The 19782-nt window shown below is 44.5% G+C and overlaps 1 protein-coding gene and 1 non-coding gene across 2 annotated transcripts in view; both read left to right on the top strand.

The window, feature by feature from the left end:
• Nucleotides 1–5243: 5243 nt before the first annotated feature.
• Nucleotides 5244–5433, top strand: LOC112633923. Its single transcript, XR_003121679.1, has one exon. It is a non-coding gene; the product is annotated as a U2 spliceosomal RNA (small nuclear RNA).
• A 4247-nt stretch (nucleotides 5434–9680) lies between these two features.
• TOP1 (DNA topoisomerase I) overlaps nucleotides 9681–19782 on the top strand; it is a 94697-nt gene continuing 84595 nt past the window's right edge. The window contains exons 1-2 of the mRNA XM_025398620.1: nucleotides 9681–9963; nucleotides 10294–10318. Coding sequence (XP_025254405.1) covers nucleotides 9931–9963; nucleotides 10294–10318 — 58 coding nt within the window. The 5' untranslated portion in view covers nucleotides 9681–9930. The remainder of the gene's footprint in view (nucleotides 9964–10293; nucleotides 10319–19782) is intronic.

Genomic DNA, 19782 nt, shown 5'->3' with positions numbered 1-19782 from the left:
TGAACTCCTGGGCTCAAGCAATCCTTCCGCCTTGGTCTCCCAAAGCATTGAGATTACAGGTGTGAGCCACCATGCCTAGCCAAGCCTCAAGTCTTGAATACTTTAAATCCATTTGCTTTCTTTTTTTTTTTTTTTTTTTTTTTTTTTTTTAGCAGAGTCTTGCTCTGTCACCCAAGCTGGAGTGCAATGGCGCAATATCAGCTCACTGCAACCTCTGCCTCCCAGGTTTAAGCAATTCCTGTGCCTTCCTCCCCAGTAGCTGGGATTATAGGTGTGCGCCACCACATCCAGCTAGTGTGTGTGTGTGTGTGTGTGTGTGTGTATTTTTTTAGTAGAGACGGGATTTCGCCATGTTGCCCAGGCTGGTCTCAAACTCCTGAGCTCAGGCAGTCTGCCCACCTTGGCCTCCCAAGGTGCTAGGATTACAGGCATGAGCCACCACACCCAGCCTGTAGGTAATATTTTCTAAAACACATATTGATTATGTTCCCCCATCACTCATAGCAGCTCACAGTGACTCCCCAGTGCTACGAAGATAAACTGCAAATGCCTTAGAGACCCTCCATGAATTGGGTCTTGCTTACCCCTCCAGCCTCATATTTCAACATTCCTCTTCACCCTCTACCCCTTGGCCATCCTGAATTACCAGGCATTCACCACATAAGCCCTGCGCTTTCCAGTTTCCAAATTTTTGCCCGTCTGTTCTCTTGGCCTTGAGTGCTTGTCTCCCTCACACGCCTTCTTTATTCTCCCCAACCTTTACCTGGCTGACTTCTGTTTCCATTTCGAGACCTAAATTTAAATGCCATTTCCACTGGAAATCCGTGCCTAACTCTGTAATTCTGGATGGCAGTTCTTCTAAAGGGTTCCTACTGCAAACACACTGTACTTTATCCTCAAGGCACTCATCACAGTAAGTGACAATTACTTGTTCCCTCCTCTGTCTCACCCACCAGACCTGAGCTCCTTGAGAGCAGGGGCCTTTTGTCTTTCTAGTTCACGACTGAATTCCTAGTACTAGCATAGTACCTGGCTCAAAGCTCATAGTTGATGTGTGTGTGTGTGTGTGTGTGTGAGTGATGCAGGGAAGCCAAAGAAGGGTCAGGATGCAATGAGAACCTGGCGAAAGAGGGACAATTACAAAAGAAGGTCTTGGGCAGATTCCATACAGGTAGTAGCCACCAATGGCATGTGGAGGACAGGATCAAGGGTTAACTCAAGAGGCTTCAAGGTTTTGAGCCAGAGTGACCGGGAGGAATAGAGCTATTTGCTAAGCGGGGACCATAGAAGGGAAGGGCAGTTTCAGGAGAAGAGCTGAATCCAGGACCAAAGGGCTGTGGGGGTCATCAAGGGGACACATGCAATAGGCTTATGGGTAAATATTTCTACTGCTCTAAAAAGAAGTCAAGGCTAGAGACATTCATTTAAGAAGCTACCTGGCTGGGTGCGGTGGCTCATGCCTGTAATCCCAGCCCTTTGGGAAGCCAAGGTGGGAGGATCATTTGAGGTCACGAGTTCAAGACCAGAATGGCTAACATGGTAAAATCTCATCTCTACTAAAAATACAAAAATTATCCAGGTGTGGTGGTGGGCACCTGTAATCCCAGCTACTTGGGAGGCTGAGGCAGGAGAATTGCTTGAACCTGGGAGGTGAGGTTGCAATGAGCTGAGATCATACCACTGCACTCCAGCCTGGGCGACAGAGCGAGACTCCATCTCAAAAAAAAAAAAAAAAAAAATAAGGCTACCAAGAGGGGGGCATATAGAGAGAAGACAAGGTTGATGATATAATCTTGGGGATCCCTTAAATTGTGCTGAAAGAAGAGAGGGAGAAATAAATGGTATTTGGAGAGGTAGGAAAAAAGCCAGGAGAATTAATGGTCATTGGATCCAAATGCAAAGGACCTCAAAGAATGTGCTCATCCTTGTCATTGAGGGCTGCAGGAAAGTGGAGAAGAATAGGCTACTCTATTTGGAAACTAGGAAGTCCCTGATTAGAATGGAAGCCAGACTGACAGTGTTTAAGGAATGAAAAGTAAAGCAGAAAAGGCAGCACGTGTAGATTGTCCTTTCCGAATGTTTCAAACACAGGTGAGGGCAACAGTGACCTAAGGACAACTTGGGAAGCAGGTTAGGGGTTCTAAGACTGGGCTCCATATACACACTGCTTGAGTTCAAATCATAGCCCCACCATTCAATAGCTGTGTAACTTTGGGCAAGTTAACTTACTTAACTTTCCTAAGCCTCAGTTTCCTTGTCTGTAAAATGAAGGAACAAGTAGCCCCTGTTTCATATGGTTATTGCAATGATTAAATAAAAATGTATGTGAAGCACTCAGCACAGGGCAGAGATGTGGTAAGCAACCAATTAATGTGAGACATGAATTTTGACAGGGTCAAGGAGGAAAACTGGGAGAAGGAGAAGTTGCCATGCAGGAGGGAGAGAAGATGCTCGAGTGAACTAGGCTCTGGGGAGGTGGAGGGGAGGGGATTGAGGACTTGGAGGGCTTGTGGGGAGGGAGGACGGGGAAGTAGGCCTTTTCAAAACCCAACTTTGGCTAAAGGATCACCTACTGGTTACTGAGTGAGGCAGCTACTTCTGTTCCATTTTCTTGGAAGTAATGCTGAGGCATCTAGGAGCTTCTCTCACTCTTAGAATCTTCCAGTATTTCCTGGAGCCTGGTCTCTGCCTCTATGCCTCCCACTGCCTGCTGGTTCTCTAGTTGGAAGCAGCTGGACTCAGGCAGCCACAGGTCATCCCAGGAGCACACATTGAGATAGGGGGATTCAGAGAGAGCTGCTTCACAACTTCTATTTGGGCTATACCCTTGACACAGGCCAAATCTTTCTGTCCCCGTCACAGTTTGCATCTTCAGGTATTGCAAATGATCTTCCATGGTTAAGGTTGCTTCTGAAACACAATGCTCTCCCTGGACCTCCTAGCTAATCTGCTTATTTCCAGTGTCAATTCCACCAAATTTTTCCCCTTCTGCTGCCTGTGATTGTTCTCGTACCTGTTTAAAACCCTGTCATAGTTCACCTTGCAGTATCTCCACCGGCACTAGGAGGGCCTCTCCCACCTGCCCAGTCTACATTCGGTGTATCTTCACTTTTACCCTCTGCTCCATCCTGACCAAAGCTATGACTGTGCATATATTGCCTCTCTTCTTGCAATATCTTTTCTTCTCTTCCACGGGCTAGCACCCCCTCATCTTTCAAGAATAGCGTCCAACTAGAAACCTTTCCTAATATTGCCCCCACCACCACTGGTGAGTTGGATGTGCTCCTTTACTCAAGAGTTCCCATAGCAACTGGTAGCTGGCCCCCTCTTCCCTATCATTCCTTATACCTTAGCATTACAGTTGGGGAATACGTCTGTCTCATTATCAGACTAGGCACTCCTCCAACATGACGATTAGATCTTATAAATAGCTATATCTCTAGGGCTTAGTATAGGACCTACCAGCCTCAAATAGGTAAATAGTACCTATTTGCCTTCATTCCTCAGGGAATGCTGGTTGAATGAATAAATGTCCTCATCACAGAAAGGATGTCTTCTGGCAGGAAAACAATGGAGATACAAGTGGACTACTTTTCTTGCCCCAAGCCACATGGCCAGGATCCTACATCTTTGTTGCTTGACTGCCTCTCCTTTCACAATTCAAGAGTTGCCAGCTTTCTTATTGATTCTAACCGTTTTTTTTTTTTTTTTTTTTTTTGAGAGGGAGTTTCCCTTTCGTTGCCCAGGCTGGAGTACAATGGTGCAATCTCGGCTCACCGCAACCTCCACCTCCCAGGTTCAAGCGATTCTCCTGCCTCAGCCTCCCTAGTAGCTTGGATTACAGGCATGCAGCACCACGCCTGGCTAATTTTGTGTTTTTAGTAGAGAGGGGGTTTCTCCATGTTGGTCAGGCTGGTCTCGAACTCCCAACCTCAGGTGATCCGCCTGCCTTGGCCTCCCAAAGTGCTGGGATTACAGGCATGAACCACCGCGCCCGGCCTGATTCTGACCTTTTTATTCCACACATCTCAACTGTTGCTGAGCTGTTTCATTCTAGGAGGCAAAGGGCTCTTCTGGTTGTTCCTGAGATCGCCAGCCTGAATCTCCTTTCTTGAGCACCCAGCAGGTTCTTTTCCAAGGGAATCGGAATCTTGAAAGGGCAACAGATTCTTAGGCATTGGCGGGGAGAGGTGCTAGAAGACATGGTTGTCAAAGAATTGGCAAAGTCAAGAATGTGCCAGCATCCAAGGGTCAAAATGTCAGGAGGGGCATCCTGTTCCACAGCATGCCAGCCCCAGAGGGGATGCCAAAAGGATAATAGAGGCCTTGTGAGTGCCCAGGAATCAGGTGGAGATTAGGACCAACCCATCAGAGTGCAATTAAGCAAAAGGAGGAATCAATTTAAAGGTGCTAGAACAGGAACCATGCAACCAGGCTTCAGGAGAAAGTAGGAACCAGGGTACTGAACTTCATTCATCAGGGTTCTCTCTCTCTCTTTTTTGAGACAAGGTGACACTCTGTCACCCAGGCTGGAGTGCAGTGGCGCCATCTTGGCTCACTGCTGCCTCAGCCTCCCTAGTAGCTGAGATTACAGGCACACACCACTATGCCCAGCTAATTTCTGTTTGTAGAGACAGGATTTTGTTATGTTACGCAGGCTGGCCTCAAACTCCTAGGCTCAAATGATCCAGCCACCTCAGGCTCCCAAAGTGTTAGGATTATAGGTGTGAGCCAAAGCCCCGGCAGGGACTTCTATCTCTTATCTCTTCCTCCACCCACTTCCTCCTATTTCCTCCCCCATCTCCAGGTTTCTCTGGCCCTTCTGACAGCAAGTAGGTCCAGGAGCAGCTCCCTAATCTACATACTACAGATCTATCCACAAGAAGATAGATGGAACCATTCTCCTCTTCTGAATTCTAGAGCCTTAAGGAAGTTAACCTGAGTGGCTCAGCTTGGATCGAGTGCCCATCCTGGTCCAAGTAACTGTAGCAGCACATCTGTGTATTTGTGTATCTTGTTCCTCCATAATCTTGCAGTCCAGGGAAACTGTGCAGATGGATGGGTTCCTGAAAAGCAGGAGTTGCTTAGACAACCCTAGAGGTGTTCCGTTCTGGGAGACAAGAGTTGGGCCAGGTTGATAACTAACCTAAGAGAGTCAGAATCAAATGAGTAAGAATTAAATCTTGGGTGACCACCTAGATCAAGAGTCTCGAGGTTCAGTCATTTCAAAAAGTTCAAGTCTCATTGCTTCTTGGCCTTCTGGCTAAGATCATGTGCAGCATCTGTTCTTACCAGTTTAATATCTGATACATTCTCTATCTGAGGATAATATAATAAATAGATTTTTGGAGCAAGGAGATGGAATAGGAGCTTGGTCTGTCCACTCTACACATTGACCTGGATTGCAGTACCTCTAGGAATGGTGCACCCTCTCTACCACCCCCAAAAAGTCCAAGTCTCAAGAAGTAGTCCGGAAAAAAGTGTTTTTGGATTTATCTACATTTTTTTTTTTTTCTGAGATGGAGTCTCCTTCTGTCACCCAGGCCGGAGTGTAGTGGCACCATCTCGGCTCACCGTAACCTCTGCGTCTGGGATTCAAGCAATTCTCCTTCCTCAGCCTCCCAAGGAGCTGGGATTACAGGTGTGTGCCACCATGCCCAGCTAATTTTTGTATTTTTAGTAGAGACAGGGCTTCACCATGTTGGCCAGGCTGGTCTCGAACTCCTGACCTCAGATGATCTACCTGCCTTGGCCTCCCAAAGTGCTGGCACTACAGGTGTGAGCCACCGCTCCTGGCTGGGTTTACCTACATTTTGGAGATGCTGCACTCCAGGTCCCTCTTTTCAAGAGTCACATAAGTATTTGCATATGGAAGACCCTGAGAAGGCGCCTGGGAAAAAAACCTGTTTAACTGTGAATATAATAATGTATGTATTTGTATGTGGACCTCTTCTTTTAGTGGATTATCTATAAACCGTCCACTGTTCCCAATGCATACTTTGGAGACAGACCTACACTACCAGTTTTCACCTGCTAGTTATTTTTATAAGGGTTGGGATGGTCCATGAGTGAACAGTCTTGATTTAAAGCAGTGTTTCCCAAACCTCATTTATTTGCCTATAACCTTCCTGGAATTTGTCTTATATGTCTCCTCTGTGCACTATTCCTATATGTTTTTATGTAAATCAATCATTTTTTTAAAAAGCCTCATCCCAGTTATATCCGTAAAACAATGGTCATTGTTTCTTATACATATTGGAATACATATCTATTAGAATTAAAATGCTTGTCCATGCACTATCAATAATCTCCTCAATTACCATATGGTGGGGACATGGGTTTGAAGTGTTAGGAGTCAGGAGTGGCCTCTGTAAGACAGAGTAAGTCAGTCAACCTCTGAGCACTGCCAGCCACACATGCTGGCAGAGTTCAGCCTGTGACAAGACCGCCTGGATATTTCCATGTTTGTGCACAGGGACGTCCTCGGTCTGCCATTGTGAAGTCTATGCTGTTTTCATGCCTACCTAGTCTTTTTTGGAGGGACCTGGAAAGCAAATGCACGCTGGGTACGGTGGCTCATGCCTGTAATCCCAGCACTTTGAGAGGCCAAGGTGGGCAGATTATGAGGTCAGGAGTTCGAGATCGGCCTGACCAACATAGTGAAACCCGGTCTCTACTAAAATTGCAAAAATTAGCTGGGTGTGGTGGCACATGGCTGTAATCCCAGCTCCCTGGGAGGCTAAGACAGGATAATCGCTTGAACCCAAGAAGCGGAGGTTGCAGTGAGCCGAGATGGCGCCAGCCTGGGTGACAGAGTGAGACTCTGTCTCAAAAAAAAAAAAAAAAAAAAAAAGCAAATGCAGATTCTCCCTGAGAAATGGGGGTTGGGAGAGTGGAGTAGTGTGGATGTACCATTTTTCCTGAAGGCAGTCCTCAAACTATCTTGGACTCACTGCAGCAAGCAGATGCCTCATCTTCTGGCCAGGGATTGATCCTGAGATGGGAAAAGCATGAGAAGAGACACCAAGAGCAAGGCAAAACTGGCTCTGGCAGCTTGCTTCAGAGAAAGAGTATAGCTTTGGAGTCAGGCCAACCTGAGGATGAATCCAAGACTCAGCACTTACTAGGTGCCTGCCCTCAAACAATTATTTTTTGATAGTCTATTAAAGACCCACAATGATCACCACAGAATGGACGAGGAAACTGGGACTCAGAGAAGTTAGACAACTTGCCTGAGATCACACAGGTAACAAACAGCAGAGCAGAATTCAAACCTCAGTTGATTTGACTTCCAAATGTGTGCTCCTAACCAAAGCAGGGTAACCTGCTTTGATTTGCCCATTTCTTGAGCACCTCTTCTGTAGGAGGGCCTGTTGCTAGGTGCTGGGAATTCAGTGGTAGGCAAGATGGACAAGATTCCCCCCCACCCCCTCACAGACCTTGCTTTCTATAGGGGAAATAGACAGGAAACCAATTACTCCATTTGTAACTTAATAACAAGTGTCATAAGTGTTACAAAGGAAATAGATACTACAAGGCACCCTTTGTTTTATTTTTGTTATTTATTTTTTGAGATTCACTCCCTCTGTAGCCCAGGCTGGAGTACAGTGGTGCGGTCTCGGCTCACTGCAACCTCTGCCTCCCGGGTTCAAGCAATTCTCCTGCCTCAGCCCCCCAAATAGCTGGTGTGCACCACTACATTCTGCTAATATTTGTATTTTTAGTAGAGACAGGATTTCACCATGTTGGCCAAGCTGTTGTTGAACTCCTGACCTCCAGTGATCCACCTACATTGACCTCCCAAAGTGCTGTGGTTACAGGCGTTAGCCACCATGCCTAGCCTATAAGGCACCCTTGGTCAGCCAGTGGAAGCAGGGTCAGTAGTGTGCCTGGAAGTCACTTTGAAAAAGTGATATTTAGGTTGATCTTGAAGCATTCACAAGGTGTGGTAAACACATCTAATGTTTACCATTAGATGTGATAAAGATACTGATGGTCCACTGGATGAACATTTTTCATATTTACTTCCAAATGATTTCATAGATACTATTTCACAGATAACAGGATGAAGGTAAATAAAAAGGAGATCAATTAAAATATTAAAAATAATAGTGAAAGTGGTAATAGATGCGGCAATATCCACAAAGGAGTAATGGTTCGATTAGCATGTTGAAAAGATCACTTAGGTAATTGTTGGAATGCAGTTTAGGAGAGGGCCAAGAATGGAAGCAGCAATCCGTTAGAGTGTAGTGTTTTGGAGTGCAGTGCTTTTTTGTGTTTTGTTTTGTTTTTGTTTTTAGACCGCGTCTTACTCTGTTGCCCAGGCTGGAGTGCAGTGCAGCCTCGACCTCCTCTGGCTCATGTGATCCTCCCACTTCAGCCTCCCGAGTAGCCAGGACTACAGGCACATGCCACCACGCCCTGCCAGTTTTTGGGTTTTTTTTTGTAGAGTCGGGGTTTTGCCATGTTGTCCAGGCTGGTCTTGAACTCCTGGGTTCAAGTGATCTGCCAGCCTCAGCCTCCCAAAGTGCTAAGATTACAAGTGTGAGACACCACCCCCGGCCAGCGTATTGTATTAATCCAAGCAAGAGAACGCCGACTTCAAAGGCTTATGGGCGGCAGAGAGAAGTAGATGGAGTGAAGAGAAGTAATCAGCGGGACTGGTGGGAAATGAGGGAAAGGAAGGTGTCAGGATGGGGCTTTTTCTAGCTAAGTAGAGTTGAGTTCATCCCCAGAGAAGCTTGAGAGGCATCCAACTATAGATGCAAGGTAGTTGGTTGTTGGTGCCTTGTCTTTAAGACAGTTTGCCTTTTGTAAAACAGGCGACCTCACAGAGCTATTGTTCAGAATTCAGAGCTGGGCACAGAATAGATGCTCTATAAAAGGCAGTTGTATTCCCCATTTGCTCCGTCCTCCCAGCATGCTAGGGATACAGCCGCGGATAGAGACAGGTTCAGTTCCCTTTGGTCTCTTGCATTCCTCCTCCCCTCAGCACAATTCCTGGGCTCATAGCGGATGCTTAGTATTTGTAGAATGAACCAAAGAAATCAGACCCTTGGTGACCCAGGGCTACATGTACTCGGCGGAAAACTGGGGCTAAACCGGACCCTTGGTTGGTTGAAAAATTAAAATAATTTTTAACAAGTGGGCGTGAAATACTCCAGAAGTTGGAGGGCTTGGACAAAGGCTGGGGAGGGGACTCCTCCCACCAGGCAGCCTCAGGGCCGGCTTAGCAAGAAAGGAGGCGCCGGGGAGACCTCTGGGGTCCCGGCTGCCAAGGTACTCGCTGCTCCAAATAGATGGGAACGCGGGACACCAGCTCGCCCAAGATCGCCTGGGTCCCGCCGCGGCCTTTAAAGGCCCACCACGTGGCTGCGCGGCCAGCCCTGGCCCGGAGGCGGTGCCCGGGTGGCGCCTGCGCACTGCCTAGCAGAGGGGTCGGGGTTCCGAGAAAAGGCGTCTGGAGAGGAAGGGGAGGCTGCTTGGGGTGGGACGCCGTGGGAGGAGTCGGCTCCTTATGCAAATCACAGCGGCGCGCGCACGGTCCGGAGGCGGGGCTTGCGATGCAAAGCCGGGTCCGTCCGGCTAACCGCGAGGGGGCGGGCCGCAACCCTCGGCCTCTTTCCGCGAGCGCTGACGTCGTCGACGTGTTGTTTAAAAGCGACCGCGCAGGCGCAGTGAGCCCAAATGCGAACTTAGGCTGTTACACAACTGGTGGGGTCTGTTCTCGCCGCCCGCCCGGCAGTCAGGCAGCGTCGCCGCCGTGGTAGCAGCCTCAGCAGTTTCTGGAGTCTCGGGCCCACAGTCACCGCCGCTTACCTGCGCCTCCTCGAGGCTCCGGGGTCCCCGTCCGCCCGCACAGGCCGGTTCGCCGTCTGCGTCTCCCCCACGCCGCCTAGCCTGCCGCCGCGCTCGTCGCTCCGGGCCGACATGAGTGGGGACCACCTCCACAACGATTCCCAGGTACGGCCCGGCCTGACCCCGGCAGCCCTGGACCTCGGCCTGGCAGTCCCGCGACCCCCGGCGCAGGCCCCTACCCCAGCCCCGGCCCAGCCGCTTTGACAGGCCGGGGCCCCCGGCGAGGTGCCGCCCGCCGGAGTAGATCGGCTCGCTAGGCCGCGAACAAGGGCCGCGAAGTTACAGTTCGAGGGGGGATGGTTGCCCTCCGTGGCTACCCCCGGGACCCCGTCCTCCCTGGGGGCGCAGGGTGGGCCAGGCCCCCAGCCGCGCGCGCTCGCCGCCAGAGGGGTTAAAGTGGCTGTTGTTTGATATTCTCTCCTTTTCTTTTTCCAGATCGAAGCGGATTTCCGATTGAATGGTGAGTGTGCCCCCTGCCCCGACCCCGGGGCCCCCCAGCCGCCGGCCGCCTCCCCGGCGCCCTGCCGGTGCCGGGCAGAGGACAGACATGGCGTCCCAGAGACTAAGTCCCGGCTCCTCGCTCACCGGCCCCATTGTTCCCATCGGGCCGCCTCTTGACCCCCTTTCCGGGGACCCCAGCTCCCCCAGATCCCGGCCCTCCCAAGAGGGGGCAACGGAGACCCGGTGTCGTCCGCCACCCGGCCTCGGGCGGTCTTTCCGGGCCGGGATTCCTCCCGGGAAAGTCGCCTTGTCGACGGTCGGGACTTAGTCTCTGCGCCATTTTCTTTTTCTCTCTCCTCTCCTTTCTGTGCCTGTGTCTCTTTCTCTCCCTCCCTCGGCTCCTTCCTTGAGCTGCCCAGAACGAGATTTCTGCAGAGCAAAGCTATATAAATCACATACTTCACCAGAGAGGGAAGGATGGGGGACTGAATTATTATTTTTTAAACTTTATTTTGGGGGTTATTCCCTTTCTGCTTCATGTTTGTTTCCTTTTTTGCTTCCAGAATGAAAGATTTCCTTAGGCAACTGTTAATTTTTTTTTTCAATAGGATGTTTATGATAGGAATTATGGCTCTAAAACTAAAGTCACCGTTTGTGGAGTTCTTTACGTTTCCAGGTTGTTTTTCCCAAGTTACGTTCTTTGCAAAGGTAGCAGTACCTCACTAAAGAAAGTTTGCAAGTTCTCTGTGGGTCACCCAATGTAAATGTTGGATTTTTAAAAAATTAAACTGTTAGTGACTGGAACTTTTCATTGTGGCTGAGGTTCCCAATGTAGTGTTTTTTTGGAAACGCAGTTTAGTTTGTACTTGTTGGAAGGAAAGATTGTTGAGCATCTCTTGTGGACCTGGTGTGTTGGCCTTTTCGTTTGGGCTGTAGGGAGGAAAAAAGGATTTTATTTATTGAAACAAAGAGTGTCCAGCACCCACCCCTGCTTCCTGTTCATTCTTTTTCACAAGCCACTGTTTTTCAGGAATCAAGAACTAGCTTGTTTTTTTCCAATTCTTTATGTTTTTGAACCCTTTTCAGTCAAATCAAGGCATTTATTCTTTGTGTATTTCTACTTCAGTTACCCAGGGAAGATTCCTCCAATAAAAAACTCATCCTTGCAGGCTTTCGAACAACCCTGTTGAAGGAGAAGGTACCTTCTGTAGTGTGCTGGGAATTCCCACTGATTTTGATGGTGCATAATCCTGCTCAATTGAGTCTGGGTTCCGGGAACCTCTCCAATGGGAGAAGCTGATGAGTAGGTTTTCTAGTGTTGTAATCAGCAGTCCATCATGTTAGCCTGCTCTACTGAGAGCAACCTTATGTTCAGAGTTTGAAGTGGGGCATCCAGCAGGAGAGAATCTGGTTTAAAGTATGGCATTTCTTGAGCACCAGTTATGTGCCAACCACTGTGCTTAGTGTAGAGCTGATCCTGTAACCACAACACTCCTTTGCTCTCAATTCAGTCTATTGGGGGAGACATTATTAGTTAATTATAAGGTAATTACTGGGGCATATGTGTACCCAAAATGCTTTGAAGTATAGGGGACTTAATTTTATCTGAAGATGGGGAAATTTCTCAGAGGAGGTGACTTCTGAGCTGAGGGTTGTGGAAGACTGGACGCAGAGAATTGTCGGGTTGGAGTGTTTCTTAAGTACATTTAACCAACCTATCACGATTTTAAAAGAGGGAGGAGGTGAGGCCTGCAGTTTTGAAAACCACAGTATAGACATGTTTCTTTGGGATACAGGGGCAAAGAAAGGATGTGCAGGTGAGGCTGTAAGAAGTCCTTTTGACTTCGCTAGAGGAAGGTGGGATCTTAATATAGAGTGTATTCTTTTGGCTGTCAGGCTGGGCTGAGTAGGTAATGTAAGTAATGAAACAAAGTTTAGCCCTTTCTTCTTGTGAGAAAGTTAACTTACATGGTTCTCACCTAAGTCACGTGAATGATTGTGAGCTGGTTAGGTTATTGATCTTTACTGACATATTTATAGAGGCTGAAGTAATCTGCCTATGTTGACTTTTAGAAGTGTTGGCTCACATTTAATAGCAATAATAGCTATTATTTATTGAATACTTACTGCCAGGCATGAATCTCAGCTCTTTCCATGGGTCATCTAATTAAATGTAATCCTTGGAAGGACCATCGTGAGTTAGGTCCTATTATTTCTGTTTTGTAGATGAGGGAACTCAGGCTTCAGTGTATTTACAAGCTTGCCCAAGGGCCGTGAGTTGACCACTCTAAATCCCATGAGCTGAGCCACTGTGCTAAAGTGATACTGTATGATACTAGCATGAAAAAATAAAAAGCCGCAAATCTCTGTTTTCTTACAGAGCTGAAAAAGGAGAGAGGGAAGGAAGGATTTGATAATTTGTCATTTGCTTTTTATCTAAACATGCTTCTTCAAAAGAAAAAGCGCTTTGACTGTCTCCCTGCCACCATAAAGGTCTGACACTGGTGTAATTATTCTTTGTGAATATTGTCTGGAAGATGTGGTGTTAGTAACTATGCTTGCTGTCTCAAGTAATACATTGTTAACCAGTGATTGATTTATGTAACTATGAAAGACACTTTAAAAAAAGTAGAAATCAATGTTTACTTACGCCCAGATATGTCATTATTGAACTTTGTATTAAGAGGATATTGCTTAAGCATGATTTTAAGAGGGCCTAACCCATCTTACAGATTAACTGTACAAGTTCATGTATTAAAATCAAACGTCTCTCATTTTGCCTGCCCTCATCCCCTAAGATATAAAAGATTCCCCCCGCCCCACCCCCCACACATTTTGGAGTTCATTCTTCACAATATTTAAAATTGTAGCTGTTTGTATGTAATTTAGAACATTCTGGCCCATACTCAACTGCTGGGAAACTCTGTTATTTATATTTAAAACGTTGACAGTGAGTTAGGAATTTGGAGCAGAAACCGTATCTAGGTCTAAGTGAAAAGACTTCCTAAGTATTGGTAGAACAAACTGTAGTGGGGCTGAGTCATTATTACAGTACTGTACAGGCTGCGTAGCACTCTGTAGAATTGATAATGGTAATACCAGGTTAAAGTGTTAGCGATTCTTCTGGTGTTTTAGATGTCTTCAAGTTTTTACCTGTCTGCAATGGAGATAGGGAGTTCTCCCCCAATTGACCCCCTTAGCGAATCTCAATACTTGACTCCATCAGTCTTTAGTCTAAGAAATGATATATGGGATCATGGTTTGACATCTTGCGCTGATTCTGGTTGGCTTAATGGAATCAAATTGGATGAAGGTAATTAAATATGAATTGTTTCTGATGCTAATAGACGGTTGTACTTCTGTGCTATTGGGTATGGATTGGGATGGGCGGTAGCATAGCTGAATGCGGTGGGGGGGATTTCAGGTAGCTGATGATGTGGCTTTCTGAAAATTGCCATTACTTTTTTAAAACTGAAAAGTGATGGTACCACCAAATGAAATCTGCAGCATCCTCAATCAGGAAATACTTAAGCATTATGCTCCAAGGTGGTTGTCTTTCCTTACGTCGCAACTGGACTCCTTGAGGCACCTTTTTAGAATTAGTGAGCCGCTAGGATTTTTATACTACACTTTGACATAAAACAAAGTTGCTTGTCAACATGTGTTTTTTAGTTTACCAGCATATCAGATCTCACAAACAAATTTTAGGCTAGGATTGGATGTTTCTGGTAAAAACAAGAAAATCCAGGCATCACTAAAAGAATCATAAATATGTTGTGGCTTGAAAGGTGCAAACTAAATAATATAGCTAGCAGTAACAGTCACCAACTCCTGCTTTTCTTTGGTTCAGTAGATAGAGTAAAATGGAAAATAGCAAACCAAGGTCAGTCCTCAAATCTCGTTTTAACCAATAGCAGCAAAAAAAAAAAAAAAAAAAAAGGAATTGAGTCTTTTTCCCCTTGCTGTCAGCATAAAGATGAGGAATTGAGAGAGTTGAAAAGACATTCATTAGTTTGTTCAGATTATTAAATAACATATCTTAAAGTCTATATTCCAAAATTGGGCTGTGAAGTTTTTTTGTTTTGCTTGTTTTCAGTGCGTGTGTGGGGTGGGGAGGTGCAAAAAAAAGTTTGCCTTTTAATATACAACTGTGTTGTATATTAATTATATAATAACAGTTGTCCCCTGCTGCTAGTGGTATGGAAAATCATTCTGTTGTGCTTTCTGAATGCGTATCATTTTAGAAGATTTCAGATTATACTAAAACCATGTTATTTCATGTTAGTTGGACATGAATGCATATTTACATGACACATCATTATCAACTTTTGCCTTTTGCCATCTTTTTAGTGCAAAGTAAAACTGATACTCTTCAAATCCAAAGTTGTTTCCTCAGAAGTGTGTTTTGTGAGGGATTGCATCTTTCCCATGTGGAAACTGCGTCCAACTCCGGTAAACTGGGTTCACTTGGGAAAATGAATTCAAATGTAATTAGCTTGAATGAAGCTGTGGAAATGTTTGAAAAGAGTATTTTGACGTTGGACCTGGAGGTTTAAAAAAAAAACAGAACTCTTGAAAGAATAGTAAAATATATAGGATGTGGAGGTGAGAGTCAGTTGAATTTTCTGTGTTGTGTGGTTTAGATTATCTGACTGTCCCTTAATTATTTTGAAACCATTAACTTTGGATAATAAGGGCATTTAGGCAAACAGTTGACACATGGATTTCTTAAGGTAAAGAGTTTAGAGACTTCCACATTAGCCCTTAAGAGGCGAATGGGTATCGTGTTTAAAGGAAGCTTTCAGATTGTGTTTAAACTTTGAGTAGTAATATTTGGAACAGGTCTTTTCTCTCTATTTCCATGTCTCAAACATCTCAAGTTTAAGCAGCAGCTTTCTATCCCCGTGGCTACAGACCAATAGCTGCAGTAGAAAATCTAAAGTAGAGGCCAGGGTTGGAATAATTAGCATTTTGCCAATCCCCACCCTCCCTGCCACCTGCGTGTCTAGATGTGGGCAGTATGTGCTGTGTTGATAGCATAGGGCCTGGGAAGGGTGGACAAAGTTTGGGGGTTGTGGGGAAGCTTGTAGATGAATGTCTATTGGATATTAATGGTATTTTGGTGGTATTATAAGAAATGGCTGATAGTTTGCTGAAATGATTTTGTAGTAAATAGATATTGTTGAACATTTTCTGTGTGTATAAGAAAGACCCTAGATATTTTTCAAACTGGGAGAGAAGTAACATTACCGGTATCTCATGCATATCTCTGGAGTATATAGATCGTAATATCAACTTTGGCTATCTGTATCAAAGTTTGTATTAACTGTCTTTGTGTCATTTATGTCTCAACGTTTAGTGAAGAAGGAAATTCCAAGGGAGGTAGGCAACTTTTAATTTTAACTTCTTTCCTTTTTTTTGAGCCGGGTAGAGGGCAGACAGGGTTTCTGTTTGTTGCCCAGGCTGGAGTGCAGTAGTGTGATCTCGGCTCCCTGCAACTTCTGCCTCCTGGGCTCAAGCGATCCTCCCACCTCACCCTCCCAAGTAGCTGGAACTACAGGTGCACGCTACCATGCCGGGCTAAATTTTGCACTTTTTGTAGAGACGAGTTTTCTCGCCATGTTGCCCAGGCTGGTCTTGAACCCCTGGGCCCAAGCAGCGTGCCTGCCTCAGCCTCTCAAAATGCTGGGATCACAGGCTTCAGCCACTGTGCCTGACCCTTAATTTCCTTTTGGTAGGTATTCGTTTTTCATTTGTTGTCTTAAGCTTCTAGTTTCACCCACTTATCTCTCTGCTAAATTTTTCTGAAATGTGTAATAAATGTTTTAATTTACCATCTTTCCTTCTACCCTTCCCATCAGATTTGGGTTGGGGAGGCAGCTCTACCAGGCCATTAATTCCCCTCTGAGCCTTTGAAATTCACATTTTTGTTTCTGTGGATTCAAGGAGCCTAAAGAACACAGTTCATTAGCATACCTAAGAAACACCTAGGTAAGCTCCAACAAAAGATGGTAAAGCAATCAGCATTTTTAGGGACTTTAGATCTCCAGTATTTGTTGTTGTAAATGATGATGTTGGGAAAAAAATTTCACAGGTCCCTGGGTATTCTGACGTTTTCCTATATTTTAAGAACGAAACCGACCCAGTCAGCACATGGTCCCATTATTCTTTATATTGTTTTTCTTAGCACACCCTAGCAAAGATAGATGCCTAGGACTTTTCTTGGCTGTTGGAGTTTACAGAAAAAAAGTTCTTTGTTGAAGGTTAGTCCTCCACCAGAATAATACACCCTTTTGCCCCTTAATAGAAGTCCAAATGTTAATCTTGCTATCATGTATGTATGAATACCCAAATTTATAAAGCTTTGTAGGTATATTACTGATTGTGCAGGAGACTAGTAGGTTTCAGAATCATTGTCATTTGTGGATCTCATTGGCTAAGACCCTTTACTTAACCTGACTCCAGTAAGGTAGCCCCTTTGTTTCCTTCTCGTTGTCTGAGCTCTTGCCAAGCAGCAGAAGGAGAAGTGGGATGAAGGGAACTAATTTTGAAAACGTATTAGGCATCACATTTTTATGTGCATTAAATCTGAATTGAATGAAGATAGTATAGATTGCACAGGCTTATGGAGAGAACCAGAGACCAGGAAAGGAAATGTTTTTTTCTTTTTACCCTTTATTCCGTTTCATGTCCCCTTTTTGATAACGTGCTGCTTTGGTCCAGATTCTGGAAACCCCACTCAGGCTGTAATTGGTAAGCTTCTAGTACAGGTATCACAACCTGCCCTTGATTATCTGCTGGTAGAGATAGCTTGGACCCTTTGTGTGTGGAATGTTAGGTCTAGGGTGTAGCGGTGAAGAGTGGGGGTGTGAGGAGACAGCTGTGTTAAAATACAAAATTGGTATAGGATTCAGAAAAATCTAGATAAGTCCCTATTTTTCCTATGAAATGTGGGTTGGCCACTGAACCTTGTTTTCTCATCCATAAGCAAGGATAATATTTATGTTTCACAAACTATTGAGAACTGGATAAGTATATGAAGGTGCCTCTCTGTCCTCATTGTAAAATGTAAACTTTGATCAGACAGCTTCTATTCTCAACTGGATCTTTATTTTGAATGTTAGGTTTGAAATAGTGATTGATGTTGGGGAGTCTTTCACTGGTATTCCGTGTTAGTTTTAAATCTTCTTGACATTTACACAGTGAATTGTACCATGTAACTAGTGTTGTTGAGTCTTTACCTAATTGAATCAGCATAGCCTACACTGATCTCTTCCAATTACAAAGTAGTCACTGTAAAGTAAAAGGTGTCTTCATATCTAGGTTTGGGCTAAGTAGGAGCCAATGTATATCTGGTTCCTACTTTTCTAAGAACGAGGTTACAGCAAAGTGGTCATTGCCGAAAGAACTTCTAGCAGTACTGAAGATGGGCTCACAAATGAAAGAAGTCTATTGATGTGACTAATTTCTCAACCATTTAATAGAATTATGGATTTTCTATTAAAAATAACCTGACCCTTTTCGATGCATTTAATAAAATGCCACGTTCATTATTTGTTAATTTTTTTTAACTACAAAATTCAATATGTCTTGTGTCAGCATATTTTTTCAAAGGCCACTATTTTACTTCTCCCCCAAAGCATTTTAAATTGAACAGAGAAGTCTCAAAGCACCTGAGAATTCAGTTTTTCATTTATTCAAATAGTTGCTTAAAGTGACCAACTCGGTTTTCTTTGAAATAGTAATTCTTGGGAATAAGAATACCTTAAATAATATAATAAAGCTTATCTGTGAGAATTTAGTACCAAATGCCATGTTAACAGTTACGCGTGAGTATAGGCATTTGGGAGATTCCATGAAAAAACTTGATAAATTCAGCAGAAATTTCAGTAATGGCTCATAAGTCTAGCTAATGCTGAATATTGAATTGCTTTGAATTTGTTATTTTGGAAGTGCTACTTAAAGGAAATAAACAAAAGTCATTTAAGGATGTGTTCAGTAGTGTTCATTAGATTTAAGCCAAATGGATCTTAGTAGAGATCTTATGCCATTCAGCAAAAGGATTATCACAGAAGCATCACAACAGGCGCAGACTTAAATTCAATTAAAAGTAGGCAGGAGGACATAATTTTGTAGTGTAGAATTTATGGAATAGGGCCTAATTTTAAAGAATCTTAAAAGATAAACATCTCAGGAAAAATATAGTTCATAAAATATGGGAAAAAAATCTGGGAAGATGGGTATTTGTTAATGCTCTGTAGCTCTATTGCCCTCAGTATACAAGGAATGTGCCCGCAATAGGGTTGGATTTAAGTCTTCAAAGCTTTTTTCTTTCGTGTTCTTCTGATACAGAGTGCGAATAGTCTCCCGCCCCTCAACCCCACCTACATCCCCACCACCCCATAATAGAGACTTAAAGGGAATTTAAATTCGAGTTCTTGAGCTTCTGCTCAATTGCTAGGTCTTTGAACAAGTTAATATCAGAGCCTTAGTTCTTCACCTGTAAAGTAGGTTTAATACTTACTTTACAACATTGAGGATTAAAGAGCATGTGAGGATTACTTTATGAAAGGTGAAGCTTAGAACAGAATTTTTAGTTCCTTGCCAATGCCAAAAAAAAAAAAAAAAAAAAACCCCAACACCTTTTTCAGAATTTGCTTTATGAGTCTCTTTGTACAAAGGGAACATCTTTAATTTCTTTAAATTTGGACATACATCTATTGTGAAATTCTAACCAAGCTGGAGGGGTCACTAGGGAGCATTGAGTATGATACTGTTGCTGTAAATCATAGAAAGGCCGGCTCAGGAGGGTGCTGACTTGCTTTGACTTTGTGGCGACTTCGGTTGCCCAGTGACAAGCACTTGCTGTGTACACACCACTTCGTTTGTTTCTCATACCTTAAATTGTGGATTAAAAATCTTTGGGGCAGGGCTGGCGGCTCATGCCTGTAATCCCAGCACTTTGGGAGGTCGAGGTGGGCAGATCACTTGAGTCCAGGAGTTGGAGATCAGCCTGGGCAACATGGGAAAAACCCGTCTCAACAAAAAAATAATACAAAAATTAGCCAGGTGTATTGATGCACGCCTGTAGTCCCGGCTACTTAGAAGGCTGAGGTGGAAGGATTGCTTGAGCCCTGGGAGGTAGAGGTTGCAGTGAACTGTGAGCATGCCACTGTACCTACCCCATCTTGGGCAACAGAGTGAGACCCTGTCTCAAAAAACAATACTAATCATCATCTTTAGCAGTGATTAACTTTCGCCTTTCACACTTGGGATGGTGCAATATTTGGCAGTCTACTTAGGACACTAAAATTTTCACGTTTAATTGTAAATGGAAAAGTTTAAGTTGCCATATTCATTCGTACAAACATTCAGAAAGTGAATATCTGTAACTAGACACAGATGAACAAGACAAACCTACATGCCTATCAGGATGAACTTTGAAATTAGTAAGTTGTTAGGTATATACAGTCACTTCCTCTG

This window comes from Theropithecus gelada, chromosome 10 (assembly GCF_003255815.1).
Source record: "Theropithecus gelada isolate Dixy chromosome 10, Tgel_1.0, whole genome shotgun sequence".
In the NCBI taxonomy this organism is placed as follows: Eukaryota; Metazoa; Chordata; class Mammalia; order Primates; family Cercopithecidae; genus Theropithecus; species Theropithecus gelada.
The sequence above is the reverse complement of the archived record's forward strand: the minus strand, read 5'-3'. Positions and strand labels throughout refer to the sequence as shown.